This window comes from Ovis aries, chromosome 1 (assembly GCF_016772045.2).
Source record: "Ovis aries strain OAR_USU_Benz2616 breed Rambouillet chromosome 1, ARS-UI_Ramb_v3.0, whole genome shotgun sequence".
NCBI classification, from domain to species: Eukaryota; Metazoa; Chordata; class Mammalia; order Artiodactyla; family Bovidae; genus Ovis; species Ovis aries.
In genome coordinates, this window is record NC_056054.1 from 37,073,413 (window position 1) to 37,097,419 (window position 24,007).

The 24,007-nt window shown below is 39.1% G+C and overlaps 1 protein-coding gene across 15 annotated transcripts in view; it reads left to right on the forward strand.

The window, feature by feature from the left end:
* Nucleotides 1–24,007, forward strand: part of PATJ (PATJ crumbs cell polarity complex component) — a 390,464-nt gene that overhangs the window by 102,782 nt on the left and 263,675 nt on the right. For all 15 annotated transcript variants that reach the window (XM_060410212.1, XM_060410237.1, XM_060410189.1 and 12 more), the window contains 3 exons: nt 10,473–10,682; nt 17,512–17,628; nt 19,238–19,633. In XM_060410212.1, coding sequence (XP_060266195.1) covers nt 10,473–10,682; nt 17,512–17,628; nt 19,238–19,633 — 723 coding nt within the window. The remainder of the gene's footprint in view (nt 1–10,472; nt 10,683–17,511; nt 17,629–19,237; nt 19,634–24,007) is intronic.

The following is a 24,007-nucleotide window of genomic DNA, read 5'->3' on the forward strand; positions in this document are numbered from 1 at the left end:
CTTCTCTTCTATTGCGCTTTTAATTGCCTTGTCTGCTGTACTTACTGTGCTGCTCAGGGACTGTTTCATTCTACGTATGATGCGTGGAAAAATCTATTCTTAATGCCTGAGAGTATTTAGGAGGTAATAAGACACAAGGAGCCAGGAACCATATCAGTTTAATTTATCTCGAGTGCACTGAAAGTATTTTGTTTGGCACTTATATTTTGAATGTGATGGTATTGTGGTAATTGGTATGATTAGTGTACAACTTGGCTATATTATAAAATAGTAAAAAATGGGGTTAGATTCTGATAAGATAGCATAGTCATTATTCATTAGAATCATTTAGTTATTGCCTTGTATTCACTATAAATCCATTTCTTTCTCTTTCCTAAAAGTAAATGCTTAGCTTATTGGTCAAGTCAGAAGATGCTCTTTTAGTGTAATTAATTACCTCCTGTTATCTTAAACCAGAACTGATTTTAATTCAACTAATAGTCTCTAACATGTCTTTTGTTGCTATCAAGAAATGGTCAAAAAAAGTTGTTTTAATATTCATCTTATAAAAAAGAGCACATGTAAATATTTTGTTGTATCTTTTGTTTTGATGGTGGAATACTCAAGATTGTGTAGTTAAGCAGCATTTTTATGAGTCCTTTAAAGACATTAGTAACTACATTTATTCCATGTTTGTGACCAAAGTGTAGTCTTTTTCATTGCTGATGCTGTGTTTTGAATTAACTTCTGTCATTCCCTACTTTTTATAGTGGTTTTGTGACTGTTTTGGTAAAAATTAGTAACAAATTTGACTCAAGCTATTCTGTCAAATTTAGTTATAGGATTTGGGAGTTGGGGAAATGGATCACAACTGTCACGTATCCAACTTTCTCATTTTACAATTAAGGAAACTGACACAGAAATCAAGAACTTGTGAAATTGTCCACAGTCAGGCTGGGGGCTCAAAACTTGTTGCTTGACTTCTAATACACACCCATTCTACCACTAGCGGATTGAATGGCTGTTTTCACTGTCTTCTCTTTATCTATATTTTCTTCTTTTTAGAAGAATGTTTGGATTCCTGTTTCCTGACTGACATCGGTCACTGGAAATTTTAATTCAAGCCAGTTGTGCATCAGAGCCCCTACAGATCACTCTTTTTTCATTAAGATCTACACATCTCTGTGTGTCTGTGCATGTGTAAAAGAACCTTTGCTTTGCCCTTCTTCACATTCAATTCCTTCTTCTGCCTACCTCTACTATGAAATAGCTGGCTGTCTTGTTTTTAATCTTAATGGTTTCTTTCTGTGTTCTCCATTTCAGTAACTTCCTTGAGATTTAGCTGTTAACTCACTTACATTTTAACTTACTACTCTTTGGTTCAAAAAATTATTACCACATTTAAGAATATAGTCTTCAAACCTAGAACAAATTCATAGAGACAGAAAAAAGAATAGCGGTTACCAGGAACGGGGTATTGAGTGGCCAATGGTGGGGGGGAGTGGGGGAATAGAAACTCATTTAATGGGCATAGCGTTTCAGTTTGGGAAGATAAAAACGTTCTGGGGTTGGATAGTGGTGACAGTAGTTATAGCCATGTGGATGTGCTTGCCACTGAACTGTACAGTTAAAAATGGTTAAAATGGTAAATTTTCTGTTATGTATTTCATTCATAGTGTTTATTTTTGGCTGTGCTGGGTCTTCGTGGCTGCGGGGGCTATTCCCTGCTGTGGTGCACAGCCTTTTCTCTGCAGCAGCTCTCTTGTTGCAGAGCGCAGGCTCTAGGCATGCAGGCCTCAGTAGTTGCTGCACATGGGTGGGTAGCGGTTGCTCCCAGGCTCTAGAGCACAGGCTCAACAGCTGTGGCACATGGGCTTAGTTTCTCTGCAGCGTGTGGGATCTTCCTAGACCAGGGATCAAACCCATGTCCCCTGCATTGGCAGGCAGATTCTTTACTATTGAGCCACCAGGGAAGCCCTATGTTGTATATTTCAACGCAACAGAAGGTAATAAGTCAAAAAAGAAACGAGTATACCCTTCAAGAAACAAATATTGGTCTCCTTGCTACTTTCATAGTTTTCTCTCAGTTGACCATTATTTAGTTGGAGCAATTCTCTTATCAAGTAGTCTGTGCTAGCTGCCTTGTGTTATCCAGAAATTAATGTATGTAGAGACTTCCAAATAATCCTTGGAAACACAATTCCTCACCCTAATGTGAGTAACTATTTATGGAGTAAAATTCGGTAGCCTGATTCTGTAATAATGTCACCACAATATTGAATTCATTGGTTGGGAGCTCTGGTTCGTAGAGCACTCTGTGTCTCACAGTTGTCTGAAGTTGTTTTCCTGGTCATTCTTTGGAATCACTTCCTTTTGGTGAAGGACTCCTGTAAAAGAGGAGAACAGGTGATTTGGTGTGGTGAGCTATCAGCATAGAGCTTTAGTGACGCTGAATTAAGGGACCATGTTTTCCTCTCATGAGTTTACTATAGGCCAGATTTATATTTTATTTTACCTAGTTGACAATAAGTGTGGACGTTATCTCAGGTAAATAATTTACACCCAACTTTTTACCCGAAATAAACTATGGCCTATGTCTTTGCCATCCTATTGTGGTCTCTACATTCTTATTCCATTATTTAATGTTTTAAAAAATCTGACCCATCACCCAGGGTGGATTTTTCAAACAAGAAGAACAACCCCAGATTTAGCCTTTGTTTTGCATTCGTGTAGTGAAGTCACTGTTCCACCTTGATTTTTGTTTTCCTTCATTGGAGTAGTATCGCAAACATGTAAAAGATGAATGCCAGAAGTGTCCTTGGTTTATATCTCTTATTCCTGTTTTTCTAAAAAATGCCTCTTCCTGAGGCATTGGCCAGTTATTCACTGTGAGCACTTTTCTTCCCGTTTGTTTCCTCTCCTTTTTATGCAACATTTCCTGCTCCATGCCTTTCCACTGAGTTTGCCTTGGTTGCTTGCTTGTGTCTGTTGTTTTAGTTTTGGAGCACTTTTAAGGACAGAGCTCCCTACATCTTCTGCTTGATACCCTTGTCTCTGAGAAAGCCCAGTTCCAACTGAACCACCCCTGTACAGTGCTGTCGTTTATGTGAACTCTAGTCTCTTTGCTCTAGGGGAATGTATACAAATATTCATATAATACATTTTTATAGACACTTCAAAACTTTGAATTCCATCCATTTGGTCATAATGGTTGTCACGCGTTTGTATGTATTCACCTGTAAATGTTCTTAGCTCACCAAAGGAATGGATTCTTGAGAACCTAAGTATAAATTAATATTGGCAAGGTACTTCTTTGGTGGTCCACTGGTTAAAAATCTGCCTTGCAACACAAGGGACACAGGTTGGGGCACTAACGTCTCACATGGCTGCGAGTAGCTAAGCTTGCCTGCTGCAACTGCTGATGCCTGCGTGCTTTGGAGCCTGCATGCCACAACTTGAGAGACCGGGCACCACAACTAGAGCGTACGTGGGCCACAGTGAAGATCCCACATGCTGCAGCCAAGACTCGACAGAGTCAAAGAAAATAAATAAAAAATGAAATCAGCAAGCGCATGTTTTAACTGTCTTTGTAGGCCGCTGTACATTCTGTGAGCTCTAACTTTCGACTAAGTGCCAACATATAAACCTCTGGTGGTCAAGTGTGGTATTTAAGGGGCTCAGTTTTATACTCTTTGGCAAGGTAATAATAAATATATGTTCTAACAGTTTGCTTTTTCTCAACATTCATTCATTCAGCAAATGCTTACATTAAGAAGCTGTATCTCATAAGTGGCTAAAAGCATAAACTCTGGAGCTTAACTGGCTGGTTTAAATTCTGGTTCTATTACTTACCAATTGTGTGTTTTGGTTATTTATTTTTCCTCTGTCTTAGTATTTTCATCTGCAAAGTAGGAATGATAATGGAACCTACCTCACGTTGCTGTGAGGATTAAAGTGATTCAAAGATATAAGATATTTAAGTCATGCCTTGTGGCATGGCAAGAGCTCAATAAGTGTTAACAGTTGATTGTTACAAATGATGGAATGTGGTCTTTGCCTTTGGTGTACTTACTGTCCAGCAAAGAGTATGAAACTAAATAGATTCAGTCATTCGATGTTTCAGCTATTATTCAGTCCCTTCTATGTGGTAGGCTCTGTAGTCAGCCCTGGGAATAAAATAGCAATAAGCAAACATATCCTTGTACTCATGAAACTTATTTTTAGTAGGGAAGACAGTTAAAATAATTCCAGTAAAATGTCAAAAGAGTTGTAATAGGAAAAAATGCAGAATGCTATGGATACATCTAGCAGGAGGGCCTTCAGTTCAGTTCAGTTCAGTTCATTTCAGTCGCTCAGTCTTGTCTGACTCTTTGCAACCCCATGAATTGCAGCACACCAGGCCTCCCTGTCCATCACCAACTCCCGGAGTTCAGCCAAACGCATGTCCATCGAGTCGGTAATGCCATCCAGCCATCTCATCCTCTGTCGTCCCCTTCTCCCCCATCCCCAATCCCTCCCAGCATCAGTCTTTTCCAATGAGTCAGCTCTTCGCATGAGGTGGCCAAAGTACTGGAGTTTCAGCTTTAGCATCAGTTCTTCCAAAGAAATCGCAGGGCTGATCTCCTTTAGGATGGACTGGTTGGATCTCCTTGCAGTCCAAGGGACTCTCAAGAGTCTTCTCCAACACCACAGTTCAAAAGCATCAATTCTTCGGTGCTCAGCTTTCTTCACAGTCCAACTCTCGCAAAAGATCAGGACAATAAGGAAACTATATTATGAAAAATGCTGTAAGGAAAGGTCTTTTTTAGGTTTAGAGATATTCAGAGTAGGAAGTCTTGAGTCTTATTTGGGAGATCAGGGAAAGCTGCTCATTGGAGGAAACATGTGAACTGACTCTAGTGGCAAAAATACAGATAAGGGCAGTGGGGCATTTCTGGCCGATGGAATGGTTTGCAGAATGTCATGAAGCATACCAGTGCCTTTCACAGTCATGAACTTCAGTAGTTCTGGATTGTTGGGACAATGTGTGGGGCAGATGAAGGTGGGCAGTGGCATATGTGGGAGGATCAAAGGGAGATCCAAGGAGAGTGGAAATCTGAAGGAATTTCTCTGCCAGAGAGTTAGCACTTTATTCTGAAGGCGGTGGAGTCATTGAAATGCTTTATGAAGACGAGGAATTGTAATCCAATTTTTACCTTTAAAAATCATTAGTTTCTCTGTGTAAACAATAGACCGAAGTGGGTAAGACTGGAGGCAGGTAGACCTTTGGGGAGACTGAAGCAGCTGCATAGGCAAGAAGGAACGAGAAGCAGAAATGAAGAGGATTGGATAGAAGAGACAGAGGATGAAATTAATATGCCTCAGGTAGCAACTCAGTGAAGGGGCGAGGGAGAGCAAGTGAATGCTTGGGCATGTGGCGGTGCTGCTCAGGGACTGTGGGAGAAGACGTGTTTATTTGTCACCCTGGGTTTCCTCCAGCATTGAAACATCCTGTGTTTATAATAACTATCAAACATTAGAATCACCTCAAGAGACCTCAAAAATCCTCATACACACTTTTCTTCAGGCACTTTTATTCCCCTAGAGACAGAGCAGTTAGATTGGTTCTCTGTCGATTTCATAGCTCGGTAGTGAGAAGTCAGGTTAGAGCTCCTATCTTCCCATGCAGCATTCTGGTGAAAGTTGGTTGTGCCTAGTGGATGTGTAGGGAATGACTTTCATAAATGGTTGAGTTAAAGCAAATATATGAGATACTGTTAGAACATGTGTAAGAATATAAGGGTTTTGAATAAATAGGGGAAAAAAAAAAACCATCAGAGGAGGAGATGGCTTGCGTAGTAGAGGATGTATCTTGTCTTCTGTGGTTGGTATTTAGTGCCCCCTATTGGCTGTTTAGTTTAAAGCAACACCTTGGTTATTGAATATGATGTTCCTTGCAGTGTTATTTACCTAAATGAGAAAAAAAACAGAGATTTTAAGATTACAATAAAAGGTGATAAAATATGATGTGGGCCTGAAAAAAATCTGGTAGAGGTCTTGAGAAATGTCTGTATAACATTTTGTTGTATTTAACATGGGTATGATCTTACAGTGTATATTTTCAGAAAAGAGACTTTTCTGACGAGAAGCAAGTTGGTTTTAAAGCATATTGTATGTGGCAAAGCCTTAAGAACAGTAGCTGCCCTGGTAGGCAGTGACAGTTGCTGTTTTTCCATAGAGTGGCCACTACATGTCATGAGAATGAAAGGAAATGACTGTTGCTTGTTAAAGCAACTCCATTCAGCTACTTGAGAAATCACCTGGTCAGAGAACTCATCACAGAAAATAAAGTGGTGATTATCCACAATGGGGTATCACCAGAAGCGGGTGGTTTGTCTTTTACAAGTGACAAGGAAGCTGCCGTTGGGTTCTCTCCTCCAGGAAAAGGAGTAGTAGGTTAGACTTAGTGTTCAGAATAACTGGGAAGTCCAAGCCTGGATAAATTTTAGTAAGCAAGCCCACCTGGTACTACTTTGTGTTTGAAAGATGGTTGCATTTTGTAGAAATAAGTGCTTACCATGATTTTCCTGTAAAGGAAATCTAAAATCTATTTTCTCTTTCCATTATTTCCTGGTTAATCTTCCTTTGAAATGTTTCTAATTATTATTTCAACTGGATTGCATCTTGAAAACCAGTTCAGCTATTTATTTGGCTTAAAAATAGTACTTTTTGATTAGGTGTTATATGAAACTACAGAGATGGCTTACACTACCCAGTGAAATCATTTGTTTGCTTTTGGTATATTTTACTGTTGCAGTTTTCTCTGAGAAAGTTTAGTAATTATTAATAAGAAGTAATGCCAGCTGCTTTCTGTGCATTTCGTGAGGGGAATAAGCTATTATGTAGTTTCCCTTCCCCCCCAATAAAAAAGCCTTCCATCAAAAACTGACATCCTAAATGAAGGGCACAATGGTGCAGCTTATTTATTAGCATGTCAGACTTAAAATGTAATGGTTTCATATTTCAGAATGAGAAAGTGCGTTGTGATTCATGGTTGTCGGCGACAAAACAGACAGCTCCTTTACACTACTGCACTGATTGCCGCTGATATACCACTGTACTTTTGTGTGTGTGTGTTCCTTTCTGTTTTCTTCTTATGCAATAGCTCCCTCTACTTGAAAATATTGGTGTAATTATAGTTTAACACTGAACTTTATTAGTGAGTTCCCATGACTATTTTTACTTCCAATCCTCTCGATAAGTGTGTGGTGTTATACAACAGAGTATATTAGAAATTTACCTAGGATCTCTTGACTTGGTAGTGGAAACGCAAGGCTTCGTTAAGGAAAGTAAAATAAGTGGTTTGAAGGCATTTTTCAAGGGATTAGCTCTGTGGCCTTTGTTGATTTAAATATGGTATATTTGGTTAAGATTCCATGCAGTGTGGAAAATAAGCCTCGATGTCTACAATAGAAAGGTATAGAAAACTGCAACAGAAATCTTCAAAAGAACCATCAGCCAACTTCAAACAGACATAGCCTGGAACATGGCAAATTCTCACTTTTGTGATTTCAAAGTCTTGCAATTCTAACACAAAAGGTGGTCGTTGTTACTTTGTCAGGAGGGGTTTAATAGAAACCAGCAGTAGTAGAATCTCAGTTCAGTTCAGTTCAGTCGCTCAGTCGTGTCTGACTCTTTGCGACTCCATGAATCGCAGCACGCCAGGCCTCCCTGTCCATCACCATCTCCTGGAGTTCACTCAGACTCACGTCCATCGAGTCCGTGATGCCATCCAGCCATCTCATCCTCTGTCGTCCCCTTCTCCTCCTGCCCCCAATCCCTCCCAGCATCAGAGTCTTTTCCAATGAGTCAACTCTTCGCGTGAGGTGGCCAAAGTACTGACCTATATGGAACAGTATATGCATAATGAAACAGTAGGAGCAAAGTACACAAGCCAAGCAAGGGATGGGTTTGCTATAAGGAATAATTGAATTAATGATTGTCAAGCACTTAGAACACAGCCTGACACATAGTAAGTGCTATATACCAGTACTGAATAAAATAAAAAATTGATAGTGTGGCTATAAACCGGTTCATCAGCCAAATTTATTTATAGAGTTTTAGTGTTATTTTCCAGCACTCTTGCCTGGAAAATCCCATGGATGGAGGAGCCTGGTGGACTACAGTCCATGCGGTCGTGAAGAGTTGGACAGGACTGAGCAACTTCACTTTCACTTTTCAATTTCATGCATCGGAGAAGGAAATGGCAACCCACTCCAGTGTTCTTGCCTGGAGAATCCGAGGGATGGTAGAGCCTGGTGGGCTGCTGTCTATGAGGTCGCACAGAGTCGGACAAGACTGAAATGACTTAGCAGCAACAGCAGCAGTGTTATTTTCTGTGCTTAATAAAAAGAAATAGGGGGCCCTCCCAATAGATGAAGGCCCTCCCAATAAAACATTGGCTTTATTCATGAATTGATATTCATTTTCTCTATATTAGAATAGTTTTCACCTCAGTTCAGTTCAGTTGCTCTGTCGTGTCTGACTCTGTGACCCCATGAATCTCAGCACGCCAGGCCTCCCTGTCCATCACCAACTCCCGGAGTTGACCCAAACTCATATGCATCGAGTCGGTGATGCCGTCAAGCCATCTCATTCTTTGTCGTCCCCTTCTCCTCCTGCCCCCAGTCCCTCCCAGCATCAGGGTCTTTTCCAATGAGTCAACTCTTCGCATGAAGTGGCCAAAGTATTGGAGTTTCAGCCTCAGCATCAGTCCTTCCAATGAACACCCAGGACTGATCTCCTTTAGGATGGACTGGTTGGATCTCCTTGCAGTCCAAGGGATTCTCAAGAGTCTTCTCCAACACCACAGTTCAAAAGCATTAATTCTTCGGTGCTTAGCTTTCTTCACAGTCCAACTCTCACATCCATACATGACCACAGGAAAAACCATAGCCTTGACTAGATGGACCTTTGTTGGCAAAGTAGTGTCTCTGCTTTTGAATATGCTATCTAGGTTGGTCATAACTTTTCTTCCAAGGAGTAAGCGTCTTTTAATTTCATGGCTGCAATCACCATCTGCAGTGATTTTGGAGCCCCCACCAAAATAAAGTCTGACCCTGTTTCCACTGTTTCCCCATCTATTTCCCATGGAGTGATGGGACCAGATGCCATGATCTTAGTTTTCTGAATGTTGAGCTTTAAGGCAACTTTTTCACTCTCCTCTTTCACTTTCTTCAAGAGGCTTTTTAATTCCTCTTCACTTTCTGCCATAAGGGTGGTGTCATCTGCATATCTGAGCTTATTGATATTTCTCCTGGCAATCTTGACTCCAGCTTGTTTCTTCTCGCCCAGTGTTTCTCGTGATGTACTCTGCATACAAGTTAAATAGGCAGGGTGACAATATACAGCCTTGATGTACTCCTTCAACTGGGGGTATCTATACCATGTCATAATTTTAGGTTGTATTATTTTTAAAAATACTTTTGAAATGCAGTGATATATGCCATGGTTTTCATTTCCTTTTGGAATTTAAATGATTTAGTGAGAAGATTTTATACTGGTCGAGTGCTGAAGAATGGAGTATCATTTCCCATAATACACTTCTCTTAGAGCTTGCCTGTTGCCCAAGAACGATCATAGATGGGCTTGTTTTAGGTCCATAGCATGACTGTGCTTCAGGATGTCAGAGTCTTTCCCAACTCTCCCTACACCTTTTGTGCTGTGTCCTTAGTCACTCAGTCATGTCCGACTCTTTACGACCCCAAGGACTGTAGCCCACCAGGCTCTTCTGTCCATGGAATTTTCCAGGCAAGAAAACTCCTGCTGAAGCAGGTTGCCAGTTCCTACTCCAGGGAATCTTCCCAACCCAGGGATTGAACCTGTATCTCTTCCCTAGACTTTTTGTGATACAACAAAATATTAATTACCACAATTTTAAAAAAGAAATTTATATGTATTGAGCAGTAACTCATACATACAACTAAAATTGTTAAGTTTATATCTTTATTTTGATACAAGCTGATATTCTTGTGGCTGTATAGAGTGATATTTGAATAGATTTTGTCTCTGGAAGAATACCACCAGAATACTGGACACATAAAGTAGATAGTCAGACATACCCTTTTCTGTTGAGCTCTGCTATATTGCACTCTGTAGATATTTCATTTTTTACAAATTGAAGGTTTGGTAATAACCGTGTGTCATCAGATGATGGTTAGCATTTTTTAGTGCTAAGGTATTTTCAGTTAAGGTATAACATTTTTTTAAAACATAATGCTACTGTACTTTCAATAGAGAGAGTGTAGCATAGTGTAAGCTTAACTTTTGTGTGCACTGGGGAAATGAAAATACTCATGCGACTCGCATTATTGTGGTAGCTGCTTTATTATAGTGGTCTGGAACCAAATGCACAATATCCCTGAAGTGTGCACAAAGAAGTGCACACCTGTCTTAAGGCTCTGTATTTGTTTTTAGAGGACTGACTCATCTTTCTATTTTCGCTTGATCTTTAGGACCCCTTAGATCCCACCAGATCAGTGATTGTGATCCGCTCCCTGGTGCCGGATGGTGTGGCAGAAAGAGGTGGAGAACTATTGCCTGGTGACCGTCTGGTCTCAGTCAATCAGTACTGTTTGGATAACATCACACTTGCTGAAGCTGTGGAGGTGTTGAAAGCTGTGCCACCAGGCACTGTGCGCCTTGGCGTCTGTAAACCTTTGGTGGTAAGTGTCGAATTTTGTTAATATAGGAAATGATAATACTGTAATAGTTAAAAACATGGATTTTGCAGACAAATTCATCTGGCCTGACATCTCTGTTCCTCTGCATATTATACGCCTGTCCTTGTGCAAGTTTCCTGATGTCTTTGACTTAATGCTCAGAGAAAGGAATGTCTACATCATAGGATTTGAGGATTAAAGATGATATTTATTAAGTGCTTAGTACATTACATACTGGCTGCCAGCATTAGTAGTCCGACTACTACTACTTTTATCTTCATACCTTTGGCACGGAACTCTAAGTTCTCACTGCATTCCATATTGCATGAATTAAAATAAGCCTGTTTACATGTTTTAGCTTTCATTTGGGCACAATGTCAGAATGGTTCAGCAAGTTGAAATCAGTTAACCATTATCATTTTAATGATGTTGCAATGAAATCATATGATTTTCTGACCATCACAGTGCCTTGTAACCCCTAGCATCTAAACTCTGATTTGGTTAAGCTCCCCTGAAGTCATCTTATCGTTTAATCTCATGTACTAGGTCAGATCACTGTTTCTTTTTCTTTCTTTTCTTTCTTTCTTTTTTTTTTTTTTTTTGCAACTTCCCTAGATCACTGTTTCTGACTGAAGTATTATTAGTTATGGTGCTATTGAGGTTCCCCAATGCCCCACTTAAAAAAAGACTAGTTGATAATTGGTATTGAAGTATTATTGAGTGCTAACTTTATGTCAGTCAGTATTGTAAGCTCTTTACACAGACTAGTTTAATCATCACAGAAACTTTAAGAGGAGGTAGTCCTCTTATTACCATCATTACAGATGAGTTAGTCCAGACATAGAGTTGAGTAACTTATCCAAGATGATATAATTAGTAAGGGGCAGAGCTGAAATACGAACTCAGCGGAGTGACTTCAGACCCTGTGTTCTTAGTCGCAATGCTGTATATTCCTATTTTAATTTGTTGTCACCAGCAGTTTCATGCAGCATGTCTGAAACAGATACCATGATTGTAATAGTAGAGTGTTGGACTGGGTTTCAAGAAATCTGGGCTCTGTTTCTAACTTTGCTGCAAGTTAGCTCAGTGGGTCTCAAATTCACCCATATTAAATAGACATAAGAATCACCTTGAAGATGTTTAAAATGCAGTTTCCCAGGTCCTACTCTCAGAGATTCTGATTTGGAGGTTCTCAGATTCTCAGGAATCTGCCTTATGTGAGTCACCATTGTATTTCTGATGCAGAATTTTGTACTTTGAGAAACATTGTACCGGTAATTTGGTCATAGGTACCCCACTTTTCTAAGCCGACTTTTTCATTTCTGAAGACTGAAAAAGACTAGAGAATCGATAAGATCATTCTTAACTCTAAAAGTTCTTTTATTCTGTGAAATATTTTAGCATACTATGGGCTTCCCTCCTGTCTCAGTGGTAAAGAATCTACCTGTCTATGAAGGAGATGCAAGTTTGATCCCTAGGGTGTGAAGATCCCCTGGAGAAGGAAATGACTACACACTCCAGTATTCTTGTCTGGGAAATCCCATGGACAGAAGAGCCTGGCAGGCTACAGTTTATGGGGATTGCAAAAGAGTTGTACATGACATAGAGACTTAACAACAACAATGAGTGTTCATATAGATATCTGTCTATATATAGTTATGTGTTCATTTGTAGATGTAGATAGATTCATGTATTATGCATAATATTTTTGTACTGGAGAATTTCACATGACCTTCATATATTATTCATCACATATTACACATAAAGATGCCTATATATTATACCTATCAGTTACTTTAAGCACTTCAAAACAGAATATGGCACACAGCTAAGGCAAGGCCTTAACTGTATATGTATTTGGTGTGTGAGTTTTGCCATAGTCAATATATACCATGAGACACTTGGTTTGATTTTGGGACAGATTAAGGAGGGGGAAGTTTGATGTGTTTTGGGGGACCTCTTTATTGGCATTTTGGATTGTGGCAAGAACTTTGTCTAGATTTTCCCTGATGATTATTTACCTGATTATCGGGGTTGCCAGAGGAAGTCCTAATTATTTATGGCCTAAAGGACCTAAACAGTGTGACTTTACTTTCAAGCAATTTAAAGAAGTCTCAGGCAGTGTTAAGAGCAGAACTTAACACCAGCTGGCTGTGGGTTCCTGCTCCTGTTTCTGGTGGAGGCAGAGCTGCAGAAACCTCAGGGCCTTGGAGTCCTGCTCTGAGAGGTTTTGAAATGCACAGTTGTGAGGTGGCTCCTTGCCTCAGCTTCCCTCAGTGGGTAAAAGGCTGCCAGGGTGCTGGGGAGTATGAGGCCAGTAAAGGAATGAGAGAAAGTCACTTTCAAGAACATAAAAATTCTTAGTGGAATTACCACTAAGCATTGCTTCTTTAACATCTGGGTTCTTTAAGCAAAACTGTCTGTGAACGGTAAATAGCCATGCATGGGTCTTTTCTGAGGGCTATCTGTCTCTGTCTCTTTCTCACGGTCCAGTGAGTAGCCAGTTATGCCATCACCTAGTGTTTGCTGAGCATTTGTTCTGTCCTCAGCAGAACTGGGGGGAGAATGTGAATAGAAAGGTCCAAAGTCAAGTTCAGGCAGAAAGACTATGCATATGTAACAGGAGAACAGAATTCTTTTTTGTTAAGTCTTATACCATAGGTATAGATATGTAGTATCTATATAATATAGATATTATGTAATCATGTATTATAGTCTCATGTAGATACTTATTTGCCGGCGTCCAGCCCCGGTGGATCCAGGGAATTCAAAGGTGGGGACAGCGTCAGCGTCCTTGGGAAAAATACATATTTAATTACAGATATAGAGAGAGATTAGAAACGGATAGTGTAGTAGGAAGATTAGTGAAGAAAAAGAGGCTGAATAACTTGGATTACGTGGAATAGCATCCATGCTCCAGTTGGGAATTCAGCCAGAAAAACGAAGAGCAAGTAAGAATGACATGGGGGTATCAGTCTTTCCGGAAATTGATCCCATTTCTTTATTTTTGGGTTTGCTTATATACCTTTTGTTACACATAGGGATGAATACAGAGTCACGCGGGGGTCAGCAGTCCTGACCTTTATCAAAATCAGGTGCTTCACATAAAAAGGTCTTAGGGATTTTATGATCCTTTCTTTCTGATAACCAAAAAACTTATTTTTTCCAAGGGTGTTTTTTCTTAAACCAGGCACCACCCTCCAAATAAAGTTACATTCCTATAGGGTGAGGGTGTAGTGAGTTACAATCAAGAAAGGAATTTATTTAACCAAAGGTTAACATGATTAATCTTAAAGGTTAATACTTATTTCTCCTATATGTTAGTTATATTCATTATAAGGGCAGGGAACATGGGTATTTAGCAGCAAACATCAGCCCAACAAATGAAAATCCTTTCACCAATGCTCCCCTTAAGACCTATTTAGTCTTAAGATAGTGATAAAGTTACATTTTTACATAGTAAGGACACAGTGATTTATAACAAAGCACAGTGATCTATTACAAAAGAGAAAATCCATTAACTCAAAAAGTCTAGTATTGCTAACATCAAAAACTACTATATTTCCTTTTCTATATTCCAAATACATTGATTAATATATTCCCAGGTGCCTAAGGATATGGAGGCCTGGCGGCAATCATTGACTCAACAAGAAGAAAAAGCCCTATGCTAATTAAGACTTTCAAAATACTCCAAAACTCTCTATGCTGTTTATGGTTGAGAGGTAGTAAACAATCATGTGGCAGGAGTATGGATAATCCTGTCACACAAGCTAGTCTGTCAGCAGAGAGGTTTGACCTGAGACATCCTTGTCACACCCAGAGCAGGGAATTAGCAGCAATTATTGGCACAACAAATGAAAAACCCTTCACCAATAATTCCTAACCAACCCATTATACTAATAATTTCTAACTCCCCAAAAGAATTTGCCTTTAGTAAGTCTAAAACATCTTGTGCCTCTCAGATTGGGAGGCTGTAAACAATCACATGTGGCCAGACGAACCTATACAGGCGGGCTAGATAACCTTCAGAGGAGTCCATAAGCAGAAACACTCTTGTCACACCCAGGAATTTTTATTGCCTTGAAGCTGCACGTTTACTCCTTCTCCAGGAGAAACGATTATGGGGGAGAGCCCCCCTTAAAGTCAGAGGTGTAGGTGAGAGCATAAAACAGACTCTGGTTTTGGGGTTAGATGCTCGGGAACAGGGGTTTCCTGAGGCTTGATCACGCCTTTGCGTATGCCAAGCCTCCTTCCTCATGACCTTTGCCATGGGCGGAGTTCCTCATGCTGGCCCCTGGCACTTATTATCTATATATTTTCCTGTTAACTACAAATGTGACTTCTCTTCTCCACAAACTCACCTCAAAGGTCCTAGATAAAAAATGAATGAGCTGACTTTAAAAAGTGCATCGTATCAGACTTCCCTGGTGGCACAGTGGATAAGAATCTGCTTGCCAGTGCAGGGCACATGGATTTGATCCCTGATCTGGGAAGAGTCCACATTCTGCAGAGCAACTAAACCTATGTGCCACAACTACCAAGCTCACGCTCTAGAGCCTGCGAGCCGCAGCTACTGAAACCACGTGCCGCAACCACTGAAGCCCACATGGTCCAGGGCCCGTGAGTCAAACTACTGAGCCTGTGCGCCAGAACTGCTGAAGCCCATGCACCCTAGAGCCTGCACACCCCAACTATTTATTGAGCTCACACACTATAACTACGAAGCCTGTGTGCCTAAAGCTGTGCCCGACAAGAGAAGCTGCCACAGTGAGAAGTCTGTGCACTGTAGTGAAGAGTAGCCCCCACTCACCACTGCTAGAGAAAGCCTGTGCAAAGCAACAAAGACCCAGCACAGCCAAAAATAATACGAGAAATAAGTTAATGAAACAAAGACACTGTATCTTCAGAACTCACAGGACAGAACTGTCGGTGGAGTTATTGAGCCAGACAACTGTGGGTTTGGCTTAGCTCTGTGATTTGCCAAGCTATGTGTCCCTGTGCCTATTATTTAACCTCACCAGTTCCTCCTTGGGACCATGTAGTATGCTAGAGTCAGACATGACTGATTTTACTTTCACTTTTCTTTTTCATGCATTGGAGAAGGAAATGGCAACCCACTCCAGTGTTCTTGCTTGGAGAATCCCAGGGACAGAGGAGCCTGGTAGGAGATCATCTATGGGGTCGCATAGAGTCAGACACCACTGAAGCGACTTAGCAGCAGCAGCAACAGCAGCAGCATGCTAGTTTAGAGCACAGGCTCTAAAACCAGATGGCCAGGATTCAAATTCTGGGTCTGTAACTGACTAGTTACGTAACTTTGAGCAAATTACCATGCATCTGTTACTTATCTGTAAAATAGGGTTATTAAGGGCACCTACTTCTTAGAATATATATTAATATGTTAATAAATATATTAAATAAATTGATATAGTTAAAGTGCTAAGACCTGTACCTGTGATATACATATACATAAATATATATATTTGCTATTATTTTTATGTAAATATAAAATCCTGACTTAATAGAATGAATAAATAGAACTGGTACTAAGTTCTTAATATAAAGATTAAGCTGAGACAAAGCATGTAAAAGTGTCTACCATGGATTGTGATGTATAGCTAGGACTTGGTAGATAGTGGCTGTGTTATTACCTGGAACTGATGCTGAGCTGGTGAGCACTAGGATGGTTGTCCTTCTGATGGAGAGTGGCTACATTGTACCATTGTTAAATATTTTGAGTATCATCCTGTATAAACTTAGGCATTTCTTAATATTAAGGTCTGTTCCTGGGAAAGTGATTTTTTATTTAAGGAACACCTAAAAAGAATTAAAAGTTGGAGAAGTTTTGACCTGAATATGGCTTTTTAAAAATTATTAAAGAAAAGTTTGGTCTAATGAAACAATGTACATTAAGTACTGTGTACTTGCAGTTAATGGAAAGATGACAATTAATTTGAAAAACATTTGAGACCAAAATGTTTTCTTCAGTACAGAAGTGCTTCTTTGGTTGCCAGAGCTGGGGGCTTGGAGTGGGCGAAATGGGTGCAGGTGGTCAAAAGATACAAACCTCCAGTTATAAGTCCTAAGGATGTAAGGTACAGCATGGGGACTGTAGATAACAATACTGTGTGGTATATTTGAAAGTTGCAAATGTTTTCATGGTGATTATTTTGCAACATATACATATACCAAATCATTATGTTGTATACTTAACACTAATATAATGTTGTATGTCAGTTGCTGCTGCTGCTAAGTCGCTTCAGTCGTGTCTGACTCTGTGCAACCCCATAGATGGCAGCCCACCAGGTATCCCCATCCCTGGGATTCTCCAGGCAAGAACACTGGAGTGGGTTGCCATTTCCTTCTCCATTGCATGAAAGTGAAAAGTGAAAGTGAAGTCACTCAGTCGCGACCCCATGGCCTGCAGCCCACCAGGCTCCTCCATCCATGGGATTTTCCAGGCAAGAGTACTGGAGTGGGGTGCCATTGCCTTCTCCATGTATGTCAGTTCAGTTCAGTTCAGTCGCTCAGTCATGTCCGACTCCTTGCGACCCCATGAATCACAGCATGCCTGTCCATCACCACCTCCCGGAGTTCATTCAAACTCATGTCCATCAAGTTGGTGATGTCATCCAGCCTCATCCTCTGTCATCCCCTTCTCTTCCTGCCCCTAATCCCTCCCAGCATCAGGGTCTTTTCCATTGAGTCAACTCTTCACATGAGGTGGCCAAAGTATTGGAGCTTCAGTTAGAATTCAATAAAAAATATGTTCGTGGTTTACAAAACAATTCTTCAATCATGCTAAAAAAATTTTAAATGCTTCTGTTTTCAGGAAGGTGATAAAGAGGAAGAAAGTCACATTTTACTTTCAAGCAATAATGAAGACAAGACTGAAATTTCAGGAACAATTCATGATATAAATTCATCTTTAATACTTGAAGCACCCCAGGTATTTAGTACATTTTTTTCCCATTTAAACAGTTGCTATTATACAGAAGACAAAAGTTTGTTCTTACTGTCTTGGCTAAATAGATACAAATTAAATAGTCTCCCCCTTAAAAAAATTTTTTTAAACTGAAATCTTTTCTCTTTTGTATCACATTGCCTCCATAAATGACATCGGCTAGGTATAAGACATTTTCAAAGAACAAACATACCTGACTTTATATCACTAACACACTCTTAAAATTTTGAGAGCAGAGTTTTGAAAATAGACCTGCATTTAAAATGCTGTAGAACAAGAGCTATACTAAAGAACTTTTTTTTCCCGAGAAGAACTTATTGAATACTTTCTAAAGAAGAATTATTTAGTCAAACGTTACTTTATACTTTAATATTAGAAAGTATATTTTGAAACTGTTCCTTTTTCACTCTTAAAGTGAATTGTGTTTATTTTGCTTTTAGCAGTTAGAGTATGGTTTTTCTTAACTTGATAACAACTGTCTTTTGATATTCTTTGCATAGTTTGTTGACAGTGTCGAAACCTGATATGTAGTCCTGTAGTGTCCATTATATATTTTTTTCAGTTTATACATTTTTTGGTTACAATTTCTTAACTGTGTGACATGTTTAAATATACCTTCTAAATACAGTTTTTTTCTTTTTTTAAATAGGTTACAGTATTTGCCTTACTATATTAACTTAAAAGCGTCCCTGCAATGATGTCTAGAAGCAAGTGAGGAAGCAATGGGAAGGTGTAGATTCTTTTCACGAATGTACATTTATTGATATTTAATGACTAGGACTTAAAATAGGAAATGTCATTGATCCTTCAGAGGGAATTGGGCCTTATTGTGCTTAGCACCTCCCTTGAAGTGAGGTCAAAGGCTCAGCAGATTCATATATTCCTCAAGTGTTCCTAAGAACTCAACAAAATTCCTGCTCATGTGTGGGGACCATCTAGCTTTAGTTCTATATTCTTGCTCTTTTGATTAGTGAAGTTTGAATTAATTGAAGAGCATACTTATTCATTCCTTTTTGTTTTATATTATTAATGCAAATGCAAAAATCAACTTTTGTTAAATGGTGTATTATGAAAGAGTCATACTCGAAGCAGTTGCCCATATTCCTTGTATCTTTAGTTTATAGAGAAGGTTTTGTAAACATTCAAAGAGCCATGAACTTTTAAGTTACATAAACCTGATAATCCTGACTTTTAAGTCTTTGTTTTCTTCTGAGATGGTATGAGTGCATCCATACTTATGTGTTACTTTTTATATGAGATGCATAAGTTAAACATTCAGTGTAGCAGTTTAACAAAATTCCTGCTTCTGAGAATTTTCAGGTGGTTAATGTGTAACGAACCTTTAGACTACTCAGTCACCTTGCCAAAGGCAAATTGTTGCCTCTTTTGTTGTTTCTTTTCCAGGTTGAGGTTTGTGTGGCAGTAAGGTTATATTTTCCTTTATTGTAATGGAGAGCTGTTTGGGTTAACCATGCATTGGCATATAATACTGTTACTGCAGTTATGCCAGGGGTTAATTTTCTAGTTAATGTGTAGAGTGCAGCTTTAAGACAGAGTTTAAAGTTTCGTTTTGTTTTGCAATTTTTATTCACAGGGATTTAGAGATGAGCCCTATTTTAAAGAAGAGCTTGTGGATGAACCGTTTCTAAATTTGGGAAAGGCTTTCCAGTCCCAACAAAAAGAGATAGACAATAGCAAGGAGACCTGGGAAATGCATGAATTCATGGTCCCTAGGCTGCAGGAGATGGGTGAAGAAAGAGAAATGCTTGTTGATGAAGAATATGAGCTCTATCAAGACCAACTTCAGTCCCTGGAGTCGTATCCCTCATCACACATTCAAGAAGCTGCTCCTGTTCCGTCCATGAAGGAGGTTCACTTTGGTACACAGTGGTTCCCGGATCGTGAACTGCCCGAGCCTCAAGAAGTGGGACGCGTGATGAGCATGTATCCTCAGGACATGCAACAGTGCGGCTGTAACCCGGACGAAATGGTAAGGGATTAGAATGCATTTTCCGTATCCTTCCTGACTCCTCCCCTCCCCATCTCTGTGCATCAATCATGTAACTTTTAAACACACAAACACAATTTAATGGATATTTTCATCACTGAACATTTTTTTCCCAAAATATGTACCATACAATGTGTTGGTTTTAAGTAAAAGCTCATCATTTCTTTATTGTATAACTTCTAGTTGGAGTCAATAAGCTACAGTTGCTTTGCTGTTATGATGTGGTTTTTGTTGTTGTTGTTTTAACCTTGCCTTTTTAGTGATGTTTTCCTCCTGATACCCATTTCAAGGAAGAGTTCTTTCATCATTTGTGATTAAAAAAAAAAATTCCCTCAGGGAGATATAGCTCTGTATTTCTCACATAATGTGTTTGTCAAGAAAAATCAAGGCAAAATTGATTAAAAGATTTGTTATTTCTGTCTTGCCTACCCACACTGTCCTCTGTTTTATATGTAATACTAAATAGGAAGTCACTGAACTCTAGAAAATTATCTTTACATTTGTGATACTGCCTGTGGACAACTTGGCAGGAAAACATTGTATTTACTAGGTTTGCTCTTGCTATTAAATCACCAGTAAACTTATTTTTAAAAATGAAATTAAGGTTAGCTGGCCACCAACTGGAATCTTTTGGTAGGGATGTTTTTAATGTTTTATTTTTGTTTATTTCCTGACCCAAATTAACTTCCAAGCAAATGAAGAGAAAGTTTTCTGTATGGAGTACGTAGCGGTGTGTTCGGAACAGTACGGTACCCTCCTCAGTGAGGTCAGCAACTTCCCTGCAGTGGTGTGCAAAGTGGCCTTTGTTTGTTCCCTCACAGGGCAGATATAGCTGGGTGTTGTCCTTGCCTCCCTTCTACCTTCCTCCCCTTTTCATTTCATTATGGGTCTCTCTGCTATGCGAGATGCTATATTTATGTATTTAAGGAACCCTTGAGGATTACCCTTGGTACTGGACTCTGGGCAGTCTACCAGAGAACAAATGTTTTGGAATTATGTGAATCATGAGGGAAGAGGTGACATAGAATCACCTGGTATGTTGCTGTTCACACTAGTTCTTTCTATCTCCGCCAGTCCCATTCAGTCCCACTCCTGTGTCTGTTAAGTGTTTGACCTCAAACAGAATATTTAGTTATATGGAGCAAATTATGAATATATAAATAAATACTCTTGTTATGTCTGTTTTCTTCTATAAAAATAAATTTTTCCATTTATTCAAATATAAGGCAACCTGAAATATAGTCCCATTTTAATATATAAACCTTTAGAGATATAGATGAATAGTATATTCATAATATTTACTTTATATATTTAGTTAAGTGTCCCTGTTTTAAAAGCTGTAAAATATCAGGTGTTTGCCTGTTCTTGGATTTAATGAGGGAATTTTACTCATATTCCTTCAATGCATATTTAATGTCAGAGTCTGCATTATTACTAGAATCACTTTTTGATCTTCCAATACTGTTTTTCAGCCATACCATCTTCATTTCCATCTATGTTGTTTGAGATATAGTAACTTTTGAATCCATACTATCAGTCAAGTATCATTATTCTCAAGTATCATGACGTAACGTTAGGTTTTAAAAAAATTCCTCTTGTGAGTTTATATTGATGACCCAATCAATCCACAGTGTAGCCACTTCCTCTATTATTTATCAAGCTCATTATAAAGCTTGTTTTAACAACATTCAGTGCTCACAGTTTGAACGATACACATCCTAGTTACTAACTTTGTTAAACTTCCCAGCTTTCTGATTCTGCTAGGTAACCTTTAGGAAACTACAGGCTCCTTAAACTGGCATTGATTAAGATTGTTTTAATCCTACCTAACAGTACCTAACAGTACCTAATCTTACCTAACAGATTGTCTTACCTAAACAGTATTTCTTTCTTTAAGTAATTATATGTTCCTGCTTTTGGGCATTAACTCTCTCTTTTAAATTGAAGTATAGTTGATTTGCAGTATTGTGTTAATTACTGCTGTACAGCAAGATGATTCAGTTATACATACATTGCTGTTCAGTGGCTAAGTTGTGTCTGACTCTTTGTGACCCCATAGACCGCAGCATGCCAGGCTTCCTTGTCACATTTTTACCTGTTCCATTATGGTTTATCATAAGATATTAAATATAGTTCTCTGTGTTATACAGTAGGATCTTGTTTATCCATTCATCTATAAAAGCTTATATCTACTGACTGCAACCAGGAGGAGGGCCATCTCTTCCCCAACTCCATTCCCATTGGCAACCACCATTTGTTCTTTATTTCCATGGTTCTGTTTCTGTGTCATAGATAGGTTCATTGGTGTCATATTTTAGATTTCATGTAAGTGATACCATATGGTGTTTACTTAGTATGATAATTGCTAGTTGCATCCATGTTGCTGAAAATGGCATTATTTTGTTCTTTTTTATGACTGAGTAGTATTCCATTGCTTATATCTAAACATCTTCTTTATCCACTCATCTGTCAATGGACATTCAGGCTGTTTCCATGTTTTGGCTATTGTGAATAGTGCTGCTATGAACATGGGGGTGCATGGATCTTTTTGAATTATAGTTTTTCTGGACATATGGGCATTAGCTATTTTCCCCATTTCCCATCCATATTCCCACAGTGATGAGTGTAGGTGAATAAAGAAAAATGTTTTCCTTTACCTTCTTAGGTTCCTTTGGGTAGGGCCCTGGAAGTTAAACTGACGAAAGACAGATTATCAGAAGAAAAACAATTTATTAACACCTGCAGCATGCACACACATAGGAAAAACTCAGTGATAGGTCACTCAAAGGAGGGGTTAGAACGTGGGCTTATGCAGCATCTCAATGAAGGACGGTACATTTGTAGACGAGTGTCAAGATAGAGGGAAAGGGATTCAGGCTTTTAGGCTTAGCTACTGTGTGAAGGTAAACATTATGGGGGAAATTGATGGAACATAAGGGTTGTTTTAGTAATGTTTGTCGTATACATTTCTCTTGGCGTCATCTCTGAGGTGGAAAGAGTCTAGAGTCGTCTTTGGTGATTGAGAACCAGGGGAGGATAGGAAACTTTTCTGTGTCTCTTCTTTTTCTGCAGCTCAGAATAATCTCTCTGCCAAAGTGGCGTATTTCCGGGTGGGATATCCCGATCCTCTGTAACAGTTGTGCCCACATGATCAGGATGGGTTTGGATCTTTATCTGTCTTATTGTCGTTATAGTGGACTCCATGGTGATCATTTATTATTTAATATTATAAGCTCTGGGTGAGTGGATTTTAAAACCACAGTCACATGCCTTACAAATATGTAATTCCCGGTACTCTTCTATTTAGAGGCTGTCCTCTAGAAGGCAGTGAAACATTATCATTCTGTCCTCATTATAGCTGATAATATGTATTTTGGGCTACAAGTATAGCTATGTTTGTGGAGTGCAAATAGTACCCAGCTACTTATAAACTTATCTTTTTCCACACTCTCTTACTACATTTTAGTTGAAGGATAAAAGCATCAAGGTTGATAGATCTGGTTCTTTATTTTTAGTTGTGATCAAATATACATTATATGAAGTTGACCATTTTAACCATTTTTAGGCTTACTGTTTTCATGGAATGAATATACTCACACTATTGAAGAACCATTATGAGCACCCATCTCTAGAATTTTTACATCTTCCCAAACGGAGACTCTGTACCCAGTAAACAATAAACGGCCCATTCTCCTTTTCCTTTATCCTCTGACAACAAACCGCAGTTTTACTTTCTGTGTCTAAGAATTTGACTGTGCAAAGAACCTCATGTAAACGGAATCATACAGTATGTATCTTTTGTGCCTGACTAATTTCAGTTAGCGTGATGTCTTCAAGGTTCATACCTGTTGCATGTCAGCATTTGCTCCCTTTCTGAGGCTGAATAGCATTCCATTGAATGTATGTACCCCATTTTGTTTGCTTGTCCATCAGTTGATGGACATCTGGGTTGTTTCTGTCTTTGGCTATTATGAACAATGCTGCTGTGGACTCTGCCATACAAACATCTGTTCAAAACCAAATTTTGGGTAGTACACACCCTGAAGTGAAATTGCTGGGACATGAGGTTATTCTGTTTATTTTTGGGGAGAATCATGTACTGTTTTCATAGCTGCTGTGCCATTTTACATTCCTGCCAGCAACACACGGATTTTCTAATTTTTCCACATCCTCACTAACACTTGCTTTCTGTTTTATAGATAGGTGTGAAATGGTAGCTCACTGTAGTTTTGATTTGTAATTCTCTATTAGTGACATTGAGCAAATTTCCACATGATTATTGGCCATCTTCAAATATTCTTTGGAAAAATGTCTAAGTCCTTTTCTCTTTTTGAAAATATCTGATTCTTTTTGTCT